This window comes from Equus quagga, chromosome 22 (genome assembly GCF_021613505.1).
Source record: "Equus quagga isolate Etosha38 chromosome 22, UCLA_HA_Equagga_1.0, whole genome shotgun sequence".
Classification (NCBI taxonomy): Eukaryota; Metazoa; Chordata; class Mammalia; order Perissodactyla; family Equidae; genus Equus; species Equus quagga.
In genome coordinates, this window is record NC_060288.1 from 22,756,592 (window position 1) to 22,775,942 (window position 19,351).

At 36.8% G+C, this 19,351-nt stretch overlaps 1 protein-coding gene across 3 annotated transcripts; it reads right to left on the reverse strand.

Moving 5' to 3' along the window:
* Positions 1 to 217: 217 nt before the first annotated feature.
* Positions 218 to 17,023, reverse strand: TLR3 (toll like receptor 3). 3 transcript variants are annotated; one of them, XM_046648845.1, is made up of 6 exons: positions 16,747 to 17,023; positions 16,444 to 16,519; positions 8,565 to 9,014; positions 6,463 to 6,654; positions 2,385 to 4,237; positions 218 to 2,146 (listed from the first exon to the last, which is right to left on the reverse strand). In XM_046648845.1, the coding sequence occupies exons 3-6, from the start codon at positions 9,003 to 9,005 to the stop codon at positions 1,918 to 1,920; spliced, it is 2,715 nt and encodes a 904-aa protein (XP_046504801.1). In that variant the 5' UTR covers positions 9,006 to 9,014; positions 16,444 to 16,519; positions 16,747 to 17,023; the 3' UTR covers positions 218 to 1,917. The 3 variants fall into 3 exon arrangements, with proteins under 3 accessions (XP_046504801.1, XP_046504800.1, XP_046504799.1); XM_046648844.1 differs by having other exon boundaries at positions 16,434 to 16,519; XM_046648843.1 differs by lacking the exons at positions 16,444 to 16,519; positions 16,747 to 17,023 and adding an exon at positions 9,654 to 9,667.
* Positions 17,024 to 19,351: the final 2,328 nt, after the last annotated feature.

Consider the following 19,351-nt stretch of genomic DNA (forward strand, 5'->3'; position numbering starts at 1 on the left):
AAGAACTTGGAGTGAACAGATGACATGATGGCCCCATGAGGGCATTTAAGCAAGTCAGTTCACTTGTGGAAATCAATCTGTCAGACAAACATCCTTTACTCCTCTCCCCTTGTCTTGAACTCAAGGGAGGAGGATCCTCCTGAGAACAAGTATGAAAGACAGCTTGCAGAAGTTCAGGATGTTGCTTCCTGTGTAGGTCAAACACAAGTCAAGTCAATAAAAGTTACACCTTTTATTAGTTTCATTTATACTCAGTTAAACAGGTCATCTCTTGTGTAGCCTAAGTCTTAAATATAAAGCAACTTTTTAAAAATTACATTTGGACTCCATTTAAATGGTGGCCCTTTGATCAACTATTTCATAAGCAAACAAACAAGACAATGAAAGCAAAATTACTTCCCGCCCTGCTTTTCGCAAATTGATCATGGATTGGTTAACTCATAGTAATCATTGATTTAGAGACATTTTAATGCAGTTGAGAATATTGACAGATAACATCCAAACTGGATCAAGAAAAAAAGTAGCTGTGATTTTTTATTTTATGATGCCAGAGTAAACCAGCATTGTTTTACAGTTAGAAAACAAATCTTAATGAGAAGGCCGTAAAACAAGTGTCTCTTGTGGAAGGATGGTGCGTAACGTGAAAGGGAAAATGAGCCCTCTGTATAGTCACGATGTCGGGGGACTATAGACTCCCAGAACCAGCAGTACAGTGGGTATTAATTTTCCAGAATTGTGTCAACTTTAGCCCTGAGAACACTGAACTCCTTAAAGTTCCCAAATGTGACATCGCAAAAGCTCCCTAAATTCAGTAGACGAATGGGCCCTTCAAGTACAGAAAGTAACTCAGCATAATGTCAACTCTCTCTTATATTTGAATATAAAGGTTTTAAAAATTTATTCTTGTCTATTTCCAAGAATTAGACTCTTTTTATTGTAAAACAAAAACAAAACTTAAAATAGTCTTTCTAGAAAAGAACTAACTTACACATAGTATACTATTTTAAGGTAGAATAATAGATTCCATGTGAATGTGTTATACCATGACCATCATCGCTAATTACAAGGGAATCTTTAAGATTTTGTTTATCATAATTTTCAAGGAGTCAAAGAGTCACTGTGGCACCAGGTGATTCGGCCAGGGCTGTCTCCTGAGTCTGTGACCAGAGGAAGACAAATTTTTGTTTCCACAAAGCCAATCTACCAATTAACCTTCAGGAAGCAAGCCTTTCTGCAATATTTTTAAGCAAGAGAGTTATTTCTTCTAATACCTCCTACAGCAGAAATCCAAATACCAGGAAAATATAAGTAAGTCTTTATTAAATTATTTCTTTTATTAAGTAATCAAAATGAATGACAAATGTTTTCTGCCCTCTATAAGGTATATTAAAATGGTATTTAACATTTAAGAAATCAGCACTGGATAGGCACTGCTAAAATACAAAGCTTTTCAATTTAAAAAAAATACCATAATTAAACTTTTAAAAATGTAGATATATATTTTGCTCTTTTACAACTGAAATAGCATTGTACCCTTTAAAACAATTACCTTTTATTCTATTATGAATGCATCCAAAAAAACCCAAACATAATTATCACAAATCCTCATAAACTCTGACTTTTCTTTAAATGAGGAATATTTTAAATATTATTATTGTCACAGCCCTCAGCAACCAATTGAGTATTCCTTAGTACAGGATATTCTTCTACGTTTATTTGGAGTCAAATTAAGTTAATTGGCAATGGAACACCTGAAGTAGGGAGACATATTTCCATGGAAGAGATATAATTGTGATATAATATTCTCACCTATAAATATGAATAAACAGATTTATGTTATTTTCAGATAAAACAAATTTAACATGGAACTTTTAAATTGGGAAAATTACGCCTTTGTAAATTAGTCTTTAAATACATTTAATGTGCTGAATTTCTGGATCCAAGTGCTACTTGCAATTTATGATGAAAGGCATTTATCCGTTCTTTCTGGACTGGCCAGTTCAAGATACAGTGTGATTTAAACATTCCTCTTCGCAAACAGAGCGCATGGTTCAGTTTATAATCTGGAATCTCTTCAAGAAAGATCAATATAATGGAATCCAGGTTCTGTTCAATAGCTTGCTGAACTGCATGATGCACCTTGAATCTAATTGAAAAACATTATTGAACTAAGTTATATATCAATATACATATTTTGACAGTCAAAAGCTCTACAATCTAAAATTCCCCTTAGAGTTTACTTTAACCTGTCACTAAAAATCAAGTTATGTTTTCTCTTAATTTTATTTTTAAAATTCCTTGAGTTGTGAGTAATAATGTTAGTCGTATTTAAAAACTCAGTTGAAAAGCAAGTACACACTAAAAATTGCACAATGTTTACCTACCTTTTGCATAATGGATCTTTTAATAGATGCTGTGTTAAAATGAAAATAATTTTTCTGCTCCTTTTGATGCTGTTAATAATTGCTTCAAGTTCAAGGACACCTGCCTGAAAGTCCCTTTCTTCCAGACAAAACTTGAGAGTTTGATCTTGTTCTTCCATTGGGGAGAAGTGTTCCCAGACCCAGTCCCTATCTTTGTAGGCGTGAATTATATATGCTGCATATTCAAACTGCTCTGGCTGGCTGTCTATTTCTTTGAAACCAAGAACTCGATGCACTGAAACGTTCCAGTAAAAAGATATTCTCCAGCCTTCAAAATGGATGAGCAGTACAATAAAGATAAAAATCAATAGGAAACTGGTATTTATCATGAAAAGAAGTTCAAAGGGGGCACTGTCTTTGCAGGATGATGTATCAAAAAGCATCACTGGGAAGCCATGATACTGAGGTGGAGTGTTGCAGAGATAATGACTTGATAGCTCAGAGATGTTGGTATGGGTACCATTAATCCAATTAACAAACCAGGCAATGCTTTCACATGTACAATCAAATGGATTAAAGCTCATATCTAAACTACTCAGGTTCTTCAAAGCTGGCCCGAAAACATTCTTCTCAACCGATGTGATGAGATTCTTCTGAAGGCTCAGTGACTTCAGAGACACCTGATCATCAAAGACAGATGGCGGAAGTATGTTTAAATTATTCAGTCCTAGATTAATGCTTTTTAATTCAAATAAATTCTTGAAGGCCTCTGCTGGGATCTCATCAAAGCCATTAGACTCTAAGTTAAGGACGTGGAGGTGAGAAAGACCCTTTAGAAAATGAACAGGACCACCAGGGTTTGCGTGTTTCCAGAGCCGCGCTAAATTGTTATGCTGCAAATCCAGAATTTCTAGTTTCTCAAGACCCTCCAACAGTTCATCATTTATGTTGGCTATGTTGTTGTTGCTTAGATCCAGGATGGTCAAGTTATGAAGAGGGCGAAAAGGCGGAGGGGAGCTGTCCACATTTTTAAGGGCCACCCTTCGGAGCATCAGTCTTTGAAGGCTTGGAACCAAGGCAAAAGAGTTGCTAGTCAATTGTAGGTATTTGTTGTAGGACAGGTAGATTTCAAAAATATTTTCTAGACCTCTCCATTCCTGACCTGTGAGTTCTTGCCCAATTTCATTAAGGCCAAGGTCCAGTATCTTTAGGTGGCCCAACCAAGAAAAAGCACCACTTTCTAGTTTTGAGATTTTGTTTTTGGTTAGGTTGAGTGTGAGTAGAGGAGAATGAGCAAGTGATAGAAATGTTTCATTTGTTAGAGTCCGCAAACTTGAAAAGGAGTTGGACAGACTTAAGTGTTTCAGCTTTACCAATCCTGTGAACATATTGCTTTTTATGCCTGGAAAATTATTATCTTCCATGTTAAGATACTCCAAACATTTTAGCCACTGAAAGGAAAAATCATCAATCTTGGGAAGCGAAGCAAGAGAAATGCTCTGCTTAGTAAAAGATCGTCTCAAATTCAGGTATCTCACATTGAAAAGCCCATAAAAGGAGTGAGCATACAAATGCTCTATATTATTATACTCCAGGAAGAAATATTCCAGATGGGGAAGCCAAGCAAAGGAATCATTACCAATCACATTTAAGTTGTTGTGGGAAAGATCGAGCATGGTGAGATTTGTCTGCTTTAGCCCAACGAAAGTTGTATTGCTCGTTCTGTACAGCTGTGTGTTACTCAAAGATAGATTCTGGATGCTGGTGTTTGATAATTCCAGGCAAAGTTTCTCTGTGAGACTGGGGCCCAGTTGGACATTGTTCAGAGAGAGGCCAAATAATTTTCCAATTGCCTGAAAACACCCTGGAGAAAACTGAAAGTGGGAGAAACAAAAGATTAATAACCAAAACGCAACAGTCTGTACAACCCTTGAAACGTTTAGACACAATTCCGTACCCAATCCCCCTTCTACTTTCCCACCTTCTCCGGGTTTTCTCTCCATCCCTCTACTGCACAGCTCCTTGCTCTGTGCCTGTAACACCCAACTCCCGCTCCAGCCCCTTATCTCCCCTGGCCACTGGTTGACATCTACCCAACATTCATGTCTCAGCTGAGATGCCGCTTCATCAGGGGGCCTTCCCTGCCCTCCCAGTCCAGGTTAAGTCTCCTGGGACTTTTATGTCATCACACTGAGTATAACTGGAATTCATAAACTGTTTGTAAAGTCACCATCGGGGCAGATCCTGTTTCTGTCTTGGTGATCACCCTTCTCAGTGGAATGAGTGCATGGAGTTTATTATGAAACAGTGATGCACACTTTCCCTTCCGTAATTCTGAGTTCCAGCGGTCCTTTCTGGCTTTCCACCAAGGTTTTCTCCTGACTTTATTTCATTACAGTGTTTCCCTTCTGCTCTGCCCCCCTTCCCTCACCAGAAGGCTTAGCTACTCTAGGGTTCAGCACTGGAACAAGAGAACAGAAGGCAGGAGAGAAGGAATCAACAGGATAGTAGCCAGTCCCTGGTGGTTAGGTCCACCAGGAGAGCCAAGAGGCTCTGATTTCCACCATGTCATATATGAGATGTTAGGGCTAATGGAAGAAAAGATAGGAAAGTTGGAGGAAGTGTGCGTTGGTGTAAGTAAAGTAAGTCGAAATACAAAGAAGGAAATGATTAAGTTGATGATGGTAAATCTACGTGGTAAGATTACTTTGCAGTCACTGCATTTAAGTTTTTGAATAGTTCTTCATGACATGGAGGATGTGCGTGATACAATATTACTTTTACACGGCAGGATACACTGTCATCCTCAAAGAGGCAACATAGCACAGCTGTTAAGAGCATGGCCCCTGGTCTAACACTGCCAGAAACCCAGCTCTGTCACCAGCTGGTCACCTGCAAGACCTCGGAGAAGTTCCCTAATCTTTCTTCATCTTGATTTACTCTTGTGTAAAGTGATGAGAACAAGTTGGACTGTATTACAGGATTACATCAAAAAGTATTTAAAAAGAACTCGCCACAGTGCCTGCCATACAGTTTACAGTTACGCACTCTATGATTCTCGGCTGCTGTTAATTTTCTTTTTATTATTTGGAGAAAAGCTGGAGGTAAACATACCCAAATGCTAACACTGGTTGTCTCTGGATTGTGGACTTTTGGATGATTTTTATTTTCCCCCTCATTATTTATATATTTTATAAGATTTCTCCAATACAGGCTCTAAACAGAAAAAAACGCTGTTCAAAAATTAACTGGAGTAGCTTGCATAGAATATTCAATTAATATCTCAGGATAATTTTGTACACAGTCTCAAATTATGTCTCAAAATTAACACAGCTTTAAAAAATTCTGATTTGGTTTGCGATTTCCAATAGTCTTATTCTCAGCCTGTAAAGGAATAGAATACTGACATACCTGTATACAAAAATAGTTAACAAATTGAAGATTATGGATTCATAAAGAGAAGGTTAGGTGTACTCCATTATGGGAAGGTTTTTATAAAGTTGAATGCTAGTTGTCATTTATGGGGCACTTACTGAACAGCAGACACTGTGCCAAATTCTTTACCACCCAGCCCAATGAAATAGTGTTATTATTAGACCAATTTTAAAACTGGGGAACTGGAGCAGAGAGAATGTGAATAATGTTCCTGGTCATACAATTATTAAGAGAGAAAGCCCAGATAGGGAGCCAGCTAACTCAACTCGAAAGACTGTACTCTTAGCCATCATGCTATTTCAGTTCTTTCAGAGATTTCGTGAGATACATGGTATTCGTTCCACTTCACCAGCGAGGAAACTAAGACCCAGAGAGGTTAAGTAAGTTCTCCAAGGTCAAAGTACTGGCTTCTAATGGAACGGGGATTTTAACCCACTTCTGTTTGACAGCAGAGTCAGTCTCAGCTCCTAATTGTCACCCAACTCCTTTCCTTGTGAGGAAGACATCAATGAGCCCAAGCAATAAATGTGAAGAATTTCTGGAAGATGTGGAAAATGTCATAACCTCTTTCTCTAGGGATTTTTAGATTCTTACCCATATGACACATTTAGGAAGTGTCCACACTTAAAAGTAGCACACATAATAATTTCACCTTACTTCTTACCTCTTTAATTTGATTTGATGACAACTCTAACTTTTTCAAAGAAGAATTGCCAAGGAAATCAAGTTCGTCACGTCTCAGTGCCTGAATTTTATTATTTGATAACAGAAGCTCTTGGAGATTTTCCAGTTGGAGCTGAGTTCCTAATTTAGTAGATGATAAACCGTTATGAGATAGATCTAATTTGATTAAATTCTGAGAGAAAAAAACATGTATATGTTAGAGTCATGCCATCAAAAATAGTTCCTCTAAGTGTACATGAATCTTAGAAATAACACAACAGCAATATGTCAACTCTGTATTATTCTATAGACAACAATAGGAGTAATAAAAAATCTTTCTTATGTCTGAAAATATCATTGTTACAAGGATTCGGTTTCTTACTTCAAGGATCACTTTATTTCTCTTACCAAAATAAAAGGACTTAAGTTTGTTTATTCTTGATATAAGAAATATTCATATGAAGCATGCATCCATGTATTTATTTATAATAAGCAATTATTTATGATGTAAAGAATATTCATGTGGCTTATCAACATATAGTGTCATGCAACAGCCTTGTCACAAAACAACAGAAAGAAGAAGAAAAAAATCTGTTTTCTTAAAAAGGATGAGTAGATCTTTGCTGTTCATGAAATCTTATATTGAGAAAGATTGATAGTTATGTAAATTCTGCATCAATCTTGTTTGTTTGTTTTGTCAGCGTGGTTGAGTATTTCATCCCTCTCCGCTACTTTTGAACATGTGACCTTCCACTCAGGTAAAAGGGAAGGAAAAGCTGATATATGTTGGGACAAAATCTTATGTAACGTCTATTAAACAGAACAAGACTGTTATTTATGTTTTAAAAATAAAAATAACATATTGCCAACGATTACTCTAACCAGATTTTGAGGTCTTTGTGTGCAAAGACATTTCATCCACATCAGACTCAAAGAAGGCACAAGAAAGAATTTCAAGTCCCTAGCAAGCAAATCATTTTATAAATTTTTCTAAGCATATTTAAATTTGAACGTTATTCTTGGCATCTGAGGTCAAGCCATGCTTAGTTTTGTGTAAGTCCATAAAATGAAGGAAACAAAGGTTTTGACAATGGCTTTGGTTTAAGAAAACAATTAATAATTGTCTCAGACTTAGAAACAGTAACAAACATTTTTCACAGATCTCAAACTCAAGCAAAGTGCTGAAAAGAAAAAGGGGATAGCCATTTGAAAACCAATATCGTGAGGAGATTTCTTAAATCAAGAGCAGGTAATTTTTAGTTGAACAACTTGCTTTACCATGTACCAATTTGTTAACTTTATTGAGGTCAGAATTTGGACTTATTAAATTAGCAGCATTGAGAGTTTATTTGCCATGTTCCTCATGGGATATTCTGATTCTTCTCTGATCATCACAGATAAGATTCTTCTCTGATTTCCACCTCTTGTATGTGGGACACTGCCACAGCATGGCTTGATTAGCAGTGTGTAGGTCCATGCCTGGGATCTGAACCTGCAAACCCCAGGCCGCCAAAGCGGAGTGCACGAACTTAACCACTATGAAACCAGGCTGGCCCCTCTAAGTTCTATTTCTAATAGGAGGAAGGGAGAGAGGCAGAGTTCTTTAAAATTAAGATTGTAACTGATTTAAATGACATTTTCTCTTTTAAAAACATTTCCAACCATAATGGCAATATTTGTGTGTGGGGCGCCCCCCTCCCCATTTAGGCAGATCAAATTTCTTATTCTTCACCTTGATATTCAGATATTAAGTGTAAGGATGAATAAGTGACTTGAAAACTTAACATTAGATAACTTTTTTTTTTTAGGTTGACACCTAAGCTAACAACTGTTGACAATCTTGTTTTATTCTTTTCTGCTTTTTCTCCCCAAATCCTCTCAGGACATAGTTGTATATTCTAGTTGTGGATCCTTCTAGTTGTGGCATGTGGGACGCTGCCTCAACGTGGCCTGATAAGCGATGCCATGTCCACGCCCAGGATCCAAACCAGCGAAACCCTGGGCTGCCAAAGCAGAGTATGTGAACTTAACCACTTGGCCACAGGGCTGGCCCCTAGATAACATTTTTTATTTCCTATATGAAAATGAATATTTTCATCTTACCTTCAGATTTTTAAAGGGATTATTTTGAATTTTCTGGATTGAGTTGGACCTTAGATGGAGTTCAGTCAAATTCATGCAGAACATAAAGGTTTTATCAGAAAGTTGAGACAGCTCATTGTGCTGGAGGTCCAAAATTTCCAATAAAGGGAGTTTTTGGCACAATTCCGGCTCCAGTTTTGAGATGCAGTTAAATCCTCCATCCAAGATAGTAAGTTGGCTGTATCTTGTAAAATTGTCAGGTGGCAATCTTCTGAATTGATTATGGGTGAGATTCAACACTGTTATGTTTGCTGGGAGGTCATCAGGTATTTGAGTCAACTTCAGGTGACTGCAGTCAGCTACTTCATGTCTAACAGCACATTTGTTGCAGGATGCACACAGGACCCAAAAGGGCAACAGTCTCAAAAAGGAGTAGATGTGATAAGGCAAACTCTGACTCATGATTCTGTCCTATGAAAGAAATATAAAAGGTAATGGACAACATTAACAGCACATGCTTTCCTCTGCATTGGTATATTCCTTGTAAAATATATAACCAAATGTGACTATGTATGCTCTTCTTACTCATAACTTTTATGATATACAAGTATGTAATATACAAGTAATACATCCAATGGAAATAATTCAACAGCACAGAAAAGTAAAAAATGGAACATACAAGCTCTCTCCTCATTCTTCACCTCCACCCCACTTGCAACATTCCAGTGTAACTTCTTGACTATTTCTATTCTTAATTCTTAGGGTCACCTCCACAAAACTAAATAAAATGCTTGCGTTTCTGTTTCTTCGTTTACTGATATTATTTTCTTCCCACTATAAAGATAAGGAACATAGTTATACTATTCCTTCATCCTCTTCATATTTTCTTTAGTTATTTTAAATTTAATCCATTGTTACATTTATAATCTTAAAGACATGCCTAAATCTCTATTCCTTGATCAACCACCTTTACACCAAATCTCTTGACTCTTCACACTGTGATACAGGAAATGTGCACTCCTATATTTTCGTCTCACTTCTTCTATCCTTATGTTTCCTAAAACTGTCAGCTATAACATTGCTTGACATTGTCAAGATATAAAATCTTACCATTTTTATCCTGAAACCATGATGAAGTCTGACATACTTGGTCTAGATCAATTCGGAAAACCTAAAGTCAATGAATATCATTTACAATTTTATGATTATATAAATAGATATTCACTGCAGTATGAGTAAGACAGAAAAACATAGTGATTAAGAAAACAAACCCTGGAATTACGCTGTGCATTCTGATCCTGGCTCCTCCGCTTTGTAGCCTCTAGCAAATCAATTCATTCCTCAGGCCTTAGTTTCCTTATCTTGTAAGCAGAGATAACTACAGTGGCTCCCCCCTCCTAGGCAGTTGTGAGGATTAAAGGAGATAAAGCTTACAGTATCTGACACAGAGCAACATTTGATGCTATTCCTATTATTGATCAGTGCGATAATCCCATGATTTACACATGAATCATTATAACTTTTCTATTTTGTAAATTTTTTACTATAAAGAAAATCTATATAAAACAAAGACAATTTATATCATGAGACAATCATAGCTAACCATTCAACAAGAAGGAAATAGTAGAGGGAGCCAAGCATGTAACATAATTGAAATTCAAGGAAGTTCACGGATGGTTGAAAAGATTTGAGAAGCTCCTTATTAACGCAACCTTGGGTTAGGTGGCAAGCTATAGCACGGACTCTGGGGCTGCTTTCACAGGCTAGGAAGCAACCAGTATCTTCTCCGCACAGCTACAAATGATCTTCATTTACGGAGGCCAGATTCCTTTAAAATTGCTCTGTTTATCAATTTCACTTTAAAGCATGAAAAGAAAGTTCTGGGTTATGACACATCCATAGTCACTTTACCCTTCTGCTTGGTTTAAAGATTGAAAGTAATAAGTTTAAGCATTTGCTAATACATCATTCACAAAATCCAGAAGCCTTTACGAGTATTAATAGCAATCTTTTATACATCCGATAAAAATTGCTTAGGACATTAAATACACTGCTTTGATTTTTATGTAAAATTTTTGTAATTCTTATAAATTAAGCATAATTGTGTTTGATGTTTTAAATGGATGATTTGAAGAGCCTTAAGTAACAATCACAGTTTTGTGCACAGAAATGAAAGGAAATAGGATTTCAGTTTGTGGAATCTTTGCATTAAATAGAGTTTGTAAGGAATTTATATTGCCCATGAATAAAACATCAATGCAGTTGAATGCAGAAGGTATAACCCTATGCTTCCAAGCAGGTGACTGGTGAAGATTGAAGGCAACATGAATTTGTCTCCCTTATGCTAAATCGATTCTTCAGAATTATGCCTTGTTTGGTTTGCTGCTTTTTTTGGACCATGACTTTTTTGAAGTTTATAATTTCCCTTATTTTATTCTTGTTGAAAGAAAAATTATATGTGGCTTCATTTCCATCACACCAAGATCATCCAGCTTCTTAATGGTACTCTTGGTTGAATGGCCAATTTTGATGGATACATCCAACACCTGCCACTTGTTGGCTATCATCACAGAATCCATTTCTCTGAGCTCCTAGATTAATGCTGCTTGTATATTCTTTGATTAGAGTATCTCCTTGAGTAGTTCTTTCTCCCTCCCTCCCCAAAACGTTTATAGAAGATTATCTTTCTAAGTTCTCGTATGTCTGTTTTTGGTTGTTTTTGTCCTCATGATTTTGACATGTAGGCTATTTGAGATTCAAAATCATTTTAATGCAAAATCATGAAGGCATTATTCCATTGTTTTCTAATATCCAGTATCCAGTATTGCTAAAAAGAAATCTGATGCCCATCTGATTTTCCTCTCTTTATTAAAATAAGGGATTCTTTTATTTTCCTTTCCTTTTTCTCTTTGAAAGTTTTTAGGATCTTTTCTTTGTCCTTGGTAATGTAAAATTTCACAATGATGTATCACGCTAAATCTTTCCTTTAATGTGACTATACACTCTGGTATTTTCAATCTGCAGGTTCATATCTTCCCTAAGTTTCTATGATTTCTCTTTGTATTCTCACTATGATCATTTCCTTTTGTCCTTCTCCTATGTTCTCTCCTTTGGAACCACTTTCAGGTTCTCATTGTGCTTGCTGTGTGATCTTCATTATATTTAAAGTTACCTTTTAATCTTTTTATTCTATATTCCTAGACATAAGCTTAGATTTTGTGTCAGGACTTATATCGATATACACTTTAGCAATATATATATTGATATATACTGGATCAGGACTTATATTGACATATAATTCTTTAATTTTAGCAATTATATTTTAAATACATACAGAACCGTTCACAAATCATGAGTGGACAGCTTGTTAAATTCTCACAAAGTGAGCATATCAATGTATTCACCACTCAGATCAGGAAACAGAACACTAAGAACACCCCAGAGACCTCCCTCAGCTCCCTCCTAGCCACCACCTCCTCATTCCCAAAGACAAGCTTTTTGTGATTTCTTACACAAAAGATTAAGTTGACCTGCTTTTGTATTATCTATTAATGGAATCGTGCACTACATATCATTTCATGTCTTTTTTTACTCCACATTAGGTTTGTGAGATTCATCCACATCTTGTCCTGTAGCAGCATTTGTTTATTTTCATTGCTGTAGAATAACCCATTCATACAGAATATGGCTATATCACAGTTAATTTTTTTCCAACATTTCTAATGAAAAACCCTAAACAGCACAATTCAAAGAACTTTATAGTGAACACCCATGTGTTGCCATATATCTACCCATCTATCCATCCTGTATCCATCATCAGTTCATGAAGGTATTCTGCAACATGAGAACCTTCCCTCTAAAGAGTGTGCATTACTACCTCCAATCCAATATTCATTAATAGAGTTTTTCCTTTCGATGTAAAGTTTGCATTCAATGAAATGCACAAATCTTTATGTGCGTTCTCTGACCTGCGCACCCCAAACTCTAGAGAGTTTCCCCATACCTTTCCCAGTTAATTCCAATCTCATCTCTCGGAGACCACCACTGCTCTGACTTTTTTCCACTGTGGATTATCTTTGTGTGGTTTATAACTTCACATCAGCGGGATCATATTCACTCTCTTAAAGAGGGCTTCTTTCACCCAGACAGTATTGCTGAAATTCATCCATGTTGCATGTTTCAGTGGTTCTTTTCTTTTAGTAACTGAGAGGTATTCCATTGTATGAGTAATATCATACCTTGTCCATGCTCTGATTATCAGACACATGGGTTGTGTGAGGTTTTTTACTATTATGAATAAAGTTAGTATGAACATTTTTGTACATGTTTTTATGGACATATATATTTGATTTCTTTGGGGTGAATACCCAGGATTGAAATTGCTGGTCATTTAGTAAGTGTACCGTTAGTTTCATAAGAAATTGCCGGAACTTTTGGCAAAATTTTGTACCATTTTACACTCTCACCAACACCTTTACCAAATGGTACTATTAGCTCTTTTACTTTTAGTCATTCTAGGGGATGTGTAGTAATAATATCTCTTATGGTTGTAATTTGCATTTCCCTGCTGACTAATGATATTTAACAATTTTTCACGTGCTTATTGTCCATTTGTGTATCTTCCCTTGTATGTTCAAATATTTTGCTCATTGATTATTTAGGTTGTTTCTTTTTTATTATTGTGTTACAGGAATTTTATATATATAAATTTGTACAAGTATGAGTCCTTTGTCAGATTTTTGTTTTTTTAAAGATAGGCTCTGAGCTAACATCTGTCCCCAGTCTTCTTTTTTTCTTCTTCTTCTCCCCAAATCCCCCTAGTACATAGCTGTATATTATATCTGTAGGTCCTTCTGGTTGTGCTATGTGGGACGCCACCTCAGCATGGCCTGATGAGCAGTGCTAGGTCCATGCCCAGGATCCGAACCAGTGAAACCCTGGGCCACAGAAGTGAAGTGCACAAACTTAACCACTCAGCCACGGGGTTAGCCCCCTTTAGCCAGATTTATATTTTGTGACTATTTCTTCCCATTTTGTGAGTTACCCATTCATTTTCTTAATGAATGATAGTGTCTTCTTAATTATGATAAATTCTAATTTATCATTTTTTTCTTTTGTTATTATCGCTTTCTGTGTCCTAAGAAACTGTGTCCTTGCCTACTCCCAAGTTACACTTTTTAAGAGATTTATGGTTTTAACTGTTATGTTAAGGTCTGTGATCTCTCTTAATTTTTCTGCATCATGTGAAACAGGAGTCAAGATTCATCTTTTTCAAGTGCACATCCACTTAGTCAGACCACTTTTTTTTTTTTCTTGAAATGACCTTCCTTTCTCAACGGACTTGCTTCAGCGCCTTTTTTAAAAACCAAAGGACTGTTTAGGTGTGACCTGTGTCTGGGGTCTCTCTCTTCCACTGAAATATTACCAGTTCTTACGCAAACACCACACTGTTTTGATTATTGTAGTTTTATGGTAAGTCTTGAAGTCAGAAGTATAAATCTTCCCATTTTGTTATTCTCTTACTAGATTGCTTTTTCCATGCTATGATTGGTGGGGATCATCTGAAATATTTTTTTCATTATTGATTTAATTATCCCTCCTTACTAGAACGTAAAGCTATCACAGTAGAGGCCATGATGTTTTTCATTTTGTACAGTGCCACCTGTGCCTAGAAAAATGACTGGAACATAACCAGGACTGAATAATAATTAGCTATACGGGTAGCTAATCAGTTCAAGAAAACCACTCATCTCCACATATAGTCACTTGATTTTAGTGGGAAGTGTACTGATGTGGTAGTCCCTGGTATGATAATTTATCTAGTTTCACTTTTGGATATTGAAAAAAATTGCATATATTCTCAACGTGTGGAGATGGAGCAATGATAATGATATTTAAATAGATTTTTCATAAGATCTGAAAGTCATGAGACAAGAAGAATTCCAGCTAAGTTTTAGAGAATAAAGTCATTTGAGATTATTAATTCCAGGAAAATAGAACTAGTATTAGTATTTAGAATTGTTCTAATATGCTTTTAAAAATGAAGTGGTTTTACTTTCATTCTTACCTAGTTCTCAGAAACAGAAGAAAATCAGTGTCCATAAATGAACATTCCCACTCTATGGGCTTTATAATACTAGCACTAACTATGTTTAAAGCTACACACAATGTTCACATCCATAGGCTATGAGGAACATCACAGCCCACGCCAGCTAGGACGCCCCTTACAAATTGCTCAGGTGCGCGAAGTATGTGAGGCTGGAAATGATACATTCTAGAAATCAGGGACCAGCTCCTCACCCCCCACCTCTGTGAGATTCTTCCAAACCTCTCCTCCCCGTTACCATAAGGATACTGTCTCAATTTACAAACGTTCAGGTACAGTCCTGCAATGTATTCTCCTCATCTAGGTGACATTTACCTTTTCTGGAAGGACTGTAGATAGAGATCAGAATTCCTGAAAAGGACTAAACCATTTACAATGCACATCCATGAAAGACTGAAAAACATTCCTGGATCTGAAGATACACTTCATCAGATGGAAATGACTCACAAGTGCTAGGCAGGATGAGTGAAAAAAGGAAAACACACAGAGAGAATCATATAAAACTACAGAATTGTGACCATTCACAAAAATTCCTAAAACCTTCTAGGAGAACATATGATCAATTATTTCCAAAGGAAAGAGACCCTGATTGATACAAAACTTGTCATCAGCAACATCAGCCATTAGAAGACAATAGTGATAAGCTTTCAAAACGTGCAGGGGAATTAATTTTGAACCTAAAATTTCATTTCCAGCTGAACAATTAAAGATAAGAGGGAAAATTATTTTGAGATATGAAAAGATTCAGTAAGTTTATAACTATGCAACCCATATGAAAAAGTTATTATAGAATGTACTTCTGTAAAACAAACAAACAAAAAGACATTTAGAGGATGAAATGAGAGTGAAGAAAAAAACTGCTGTTGAATGAAATGTAACAGAAACAGAGAAAGCTAAAAACAAATGAAAAATAGATTCCTTGGGCCTTGCAATTTTGGAACGCCTTCTCAGGGTGCAAAGGATTACTATTTCTTTGTCCAAGTGAGAGACAATATTATATCACGGTTAGGACATGGAGTCTGGAGCCACTAGCTACTAGCTAACCAATTGTTACAGTTTGGCTTGTACAGTTTGGTTTGCAAAGTCACAATATTTTTTTTCTTAAATTTATCCAGATACACTTGCATACAGACATACACCAACACATAATTGCGTTCAAAAGTTGGAAGGCGACTTCCTGGAACCAGTACTACCCCAGGCTGACTCCGACTAACCCACATCTGCCAATGCTGATTACTGAGTTTCCTGTACATCTGAAAGTCTTTCCACTTCTCATCTTCCTCCGTTTTCCTTCATCAGGCCAAAGAAAGCCATGTTTTCACTCCTAGAAACACCTGGAGTGCTCTCTCCTTTTCAAGCACATTAACACAAAATGCCAGCTCCTGTCTCCTCTCCAGCCAGCAAAACTGAAAAAACAAAATAAACTCTGTGTGTCTTTAAGACAAACGTGATTTTTTTAAAAAGGCAGTTGCAAAACAATTTTCATAGCTTCCCTAATGTGCTTCTCCAGATACAGAATTCCACAAAAGGAAAAAAAATTAATTACTGCATAAAGTATTTTATTGTGTTAGTTAGAAATGGTTGCTATTCCTTGTACTCTGGGTTATGAAACACTTCTCTGCAGGGCTATTTAGCTCCCTTTTCTCCCACTGTCCTTGCTGAATGATTCTGCCTGGATTTCAAGCACCAAATCAAAGAAAGACCGAAGAACGCGAACACCAACCTGCCTTCTAGCTTTGCCCAACAGGAAAGACCCTATACCAATAAGAATTGAAAATATATACCTTCACTTACTCTGAGGACAGCTGACCACTCCTTTTTTCATTAATCCAAATCCAGTCGTTTTCATCAGGGAAGTGTGGCAAGTTTCCTACACATGCGAAAGTGAAACTAAAGTTAGAAAAAAAAAGCCTTTTAAAATAGTTGGTGCATTCTAACAAGGGGAAGGGAAGAAGGCACAATCTCAGCAAGAGGTATTTTAAATTGCTTCTTTAAAATATCCCATTTTTTTCTTCTTCAGGTGCAGTCCCTTGGGTTTTATTTAAAAAGTCACAGATTTACAGATTTAGCAACAAAGTTGAGAGCGTGAGGTCTCACCTCCTGGTGTGGGCAGAGCTGTCTTCCAGAGGTTAATGAATACATAACTCAGAGTGACTTCCTCTATTTTTTACCAAAGACTAACACAAAACTGTCAGAATCTAGCACGATGTGGTCAGAGGGACAGAAAAGAACTCAATCCCTAATCAAAGCGAAGTACTCTTGCTTCTCTTATCTCAAGTTATCTTCTTAGCCACCTTGTAAGATAAGTAATGCAGGAGTTAACCAGTTTCAGAGCAGAGAAAGAGCTGTAGTGGCAAAGCCAGGAGCCATTGCTGCTCCACCTTCCACATCAGAACCTGTTAGGGAACAAATAGGTAAGCCCAGAGGAAACTCACATTCACTATTTAGTTATCAGTTAGCTTTGCTGACTCAAACTAGTCAAAGGAATGTGCTTGTCAAGAAACAAACACATTTTTTCATTGTTGTTATTCTATAATATTAGAACTGTATTGTTACATAGTGAAATATAACAATGGGCAGGAACTGTAGAGATCACCTAATTCAACTCCTTGCTTGAGAAACAAGGAAAACGAAACCTAAGGAGGTGAATGATTTGCCTAAGGACATAGCCCGAGCTGCCATAATGCTTTATGCAAACAAGTAAAGTTATAAAACGGCCTGGAACAGTTGAAACATGTCCCTAGCTTGACTGCAGAATTGACAGCAAGAAATAAGTTCGTATCAGGGTGTTAAATGCCCTCTCCTGGACTCCAGTCCATGATGTGATTACTGGGCTCATGGTTACATTTTTTTATTTTCAGTTGTCACATCTGTAATACAATACCATAAGCAAACAGTTGTCCTGAGTAAACAATTGTCCCCCACATATACCCACTGGGATGTACGGTAAAACATTCCTAGTGCTCAAGAGGTTTCTTATGTGTGGGAAACTTGAAGGCAGGACAGGGTACATTCCTTGTATTATAACTCTCCAGCCACTCTGCTACGGTAGGCTGCTACTTTGGCCGCCAATTAGCCAGGCTTCTCTTCAGTACTCAGACCCTTGCATGGTCTTCTCCCACATTGACTCTGGGCTTGGCCACATAACTAGTGCTGGCCAGTGGGGTATTAGTAAGCACGAAGCAAGCCAAGGCTTGATAAGCCTTTGTGCATTGGGACTTACCGTCTTCCTTTCAGAACCCAGTCACTCTGCGGTGAGAAGCCCCACCTAGCCTTGTGCAAAGGCCACATGCAAGAGAACTGAGGCTCTGGTCTACAGCTCCAACTGAGATCACAGAAGACAGCCAGCATCAACTTGCTATCCATATGAGTAAACCATGTTGGGAGTGGGTTTTCCAATCCCAGTTGAGTCATCCCAGTTGATGCCACACGGAGCAGAGACAAGGTGTCCCCAACAAGTCCTGCCAAAATTCTAGAAGAGTAAACAAATAAATGATTGTTATTGTTTTAAACCAAAAAAAAAAAATGTGGCATGATGTGTTATGCATCAATAGATAAATGAAATACGTTCCCTCCACTATTCTACACATCTATCTATTATGCCTTATGACTCCTTGCACATATTAGATGTCCCATAATGTCGGTTGAACTAATGAGTGGCTTTTGGAAAATAATTTTTCTTGATTATCTCATCATGCAGTAATCAATTTAGGCTTAATACTAGTTTACAGCCAGGTATTAATAGTCCTCAGTTCTTGCTAATTTCTAAATACATCACAGGTCCGTTTCTCTCCACTGTATATTTCTTAATTACACATGAGTTATTAACTACTATGGTGGTAGGTACTACAGTGAAAAAGTTCATTTCCCCCTTTTTAAGAGAATTAAGTCAAAACTGTGCTATTTGTCCATAAATGTAAAATAACAAGTCCAGTATTCACTGGTATTTTGTGGTATGATAGATCAGCCAGTGTCAAAATAAGGAAGCTGCATTATTGCCAGGAGAGCAGAGATTTACTGAATTCTAGAAGCCAAAATCCCTCAAATTTATCAAATTTATACTAGTTTTACTAAAAGTTATAAATGTTACAGTTTCCTCCTTCAACCTGAGGGAGTACTTTTTTATGAGAATTGAATAAGATAATATATGCAAAGAGTCTGAAAGAATGGCTTGAGAAAACAGCAAGTTACAGAGACTGGAAGTGATAAGCAGATAATTGGTAACTTACTATTTACATATTTATTAAACTAAAGATCCTCTGTCCCTTTCTGCCTGCTCCTAATAATAATTCTTAATAAACTAGTCACTGTTTAAAGAACAATTACGACCATCTAGGCAAAGAATTCTTTGATGATTGAGGATAGCGCAGAATCAGCAGGAAGCATAGTCACGTCACTGGAAGACTCATATAGGAAGGATGGATTATGAGTTTCATTATCATCATCATCAACATCTATAATGCTAAGCTATGGAAGGCTATATAAGAGAGTTTTTACAATCTCCCATAAAATTAATTTAGACATGAAGATTGCATCATCGCAACTTCTGAAAACATATATAGGTGTTGAAATTTTGGGGCCAACAGTAGACTATGTGAAAAGGCAGGTTAATGTTAGACAACACAATAATTACGCTGTTGCCAAAACTATGAGTTGCAAATAAAGAGAGAAATAATTACTGAGGAATGGTTAAACTTGGACC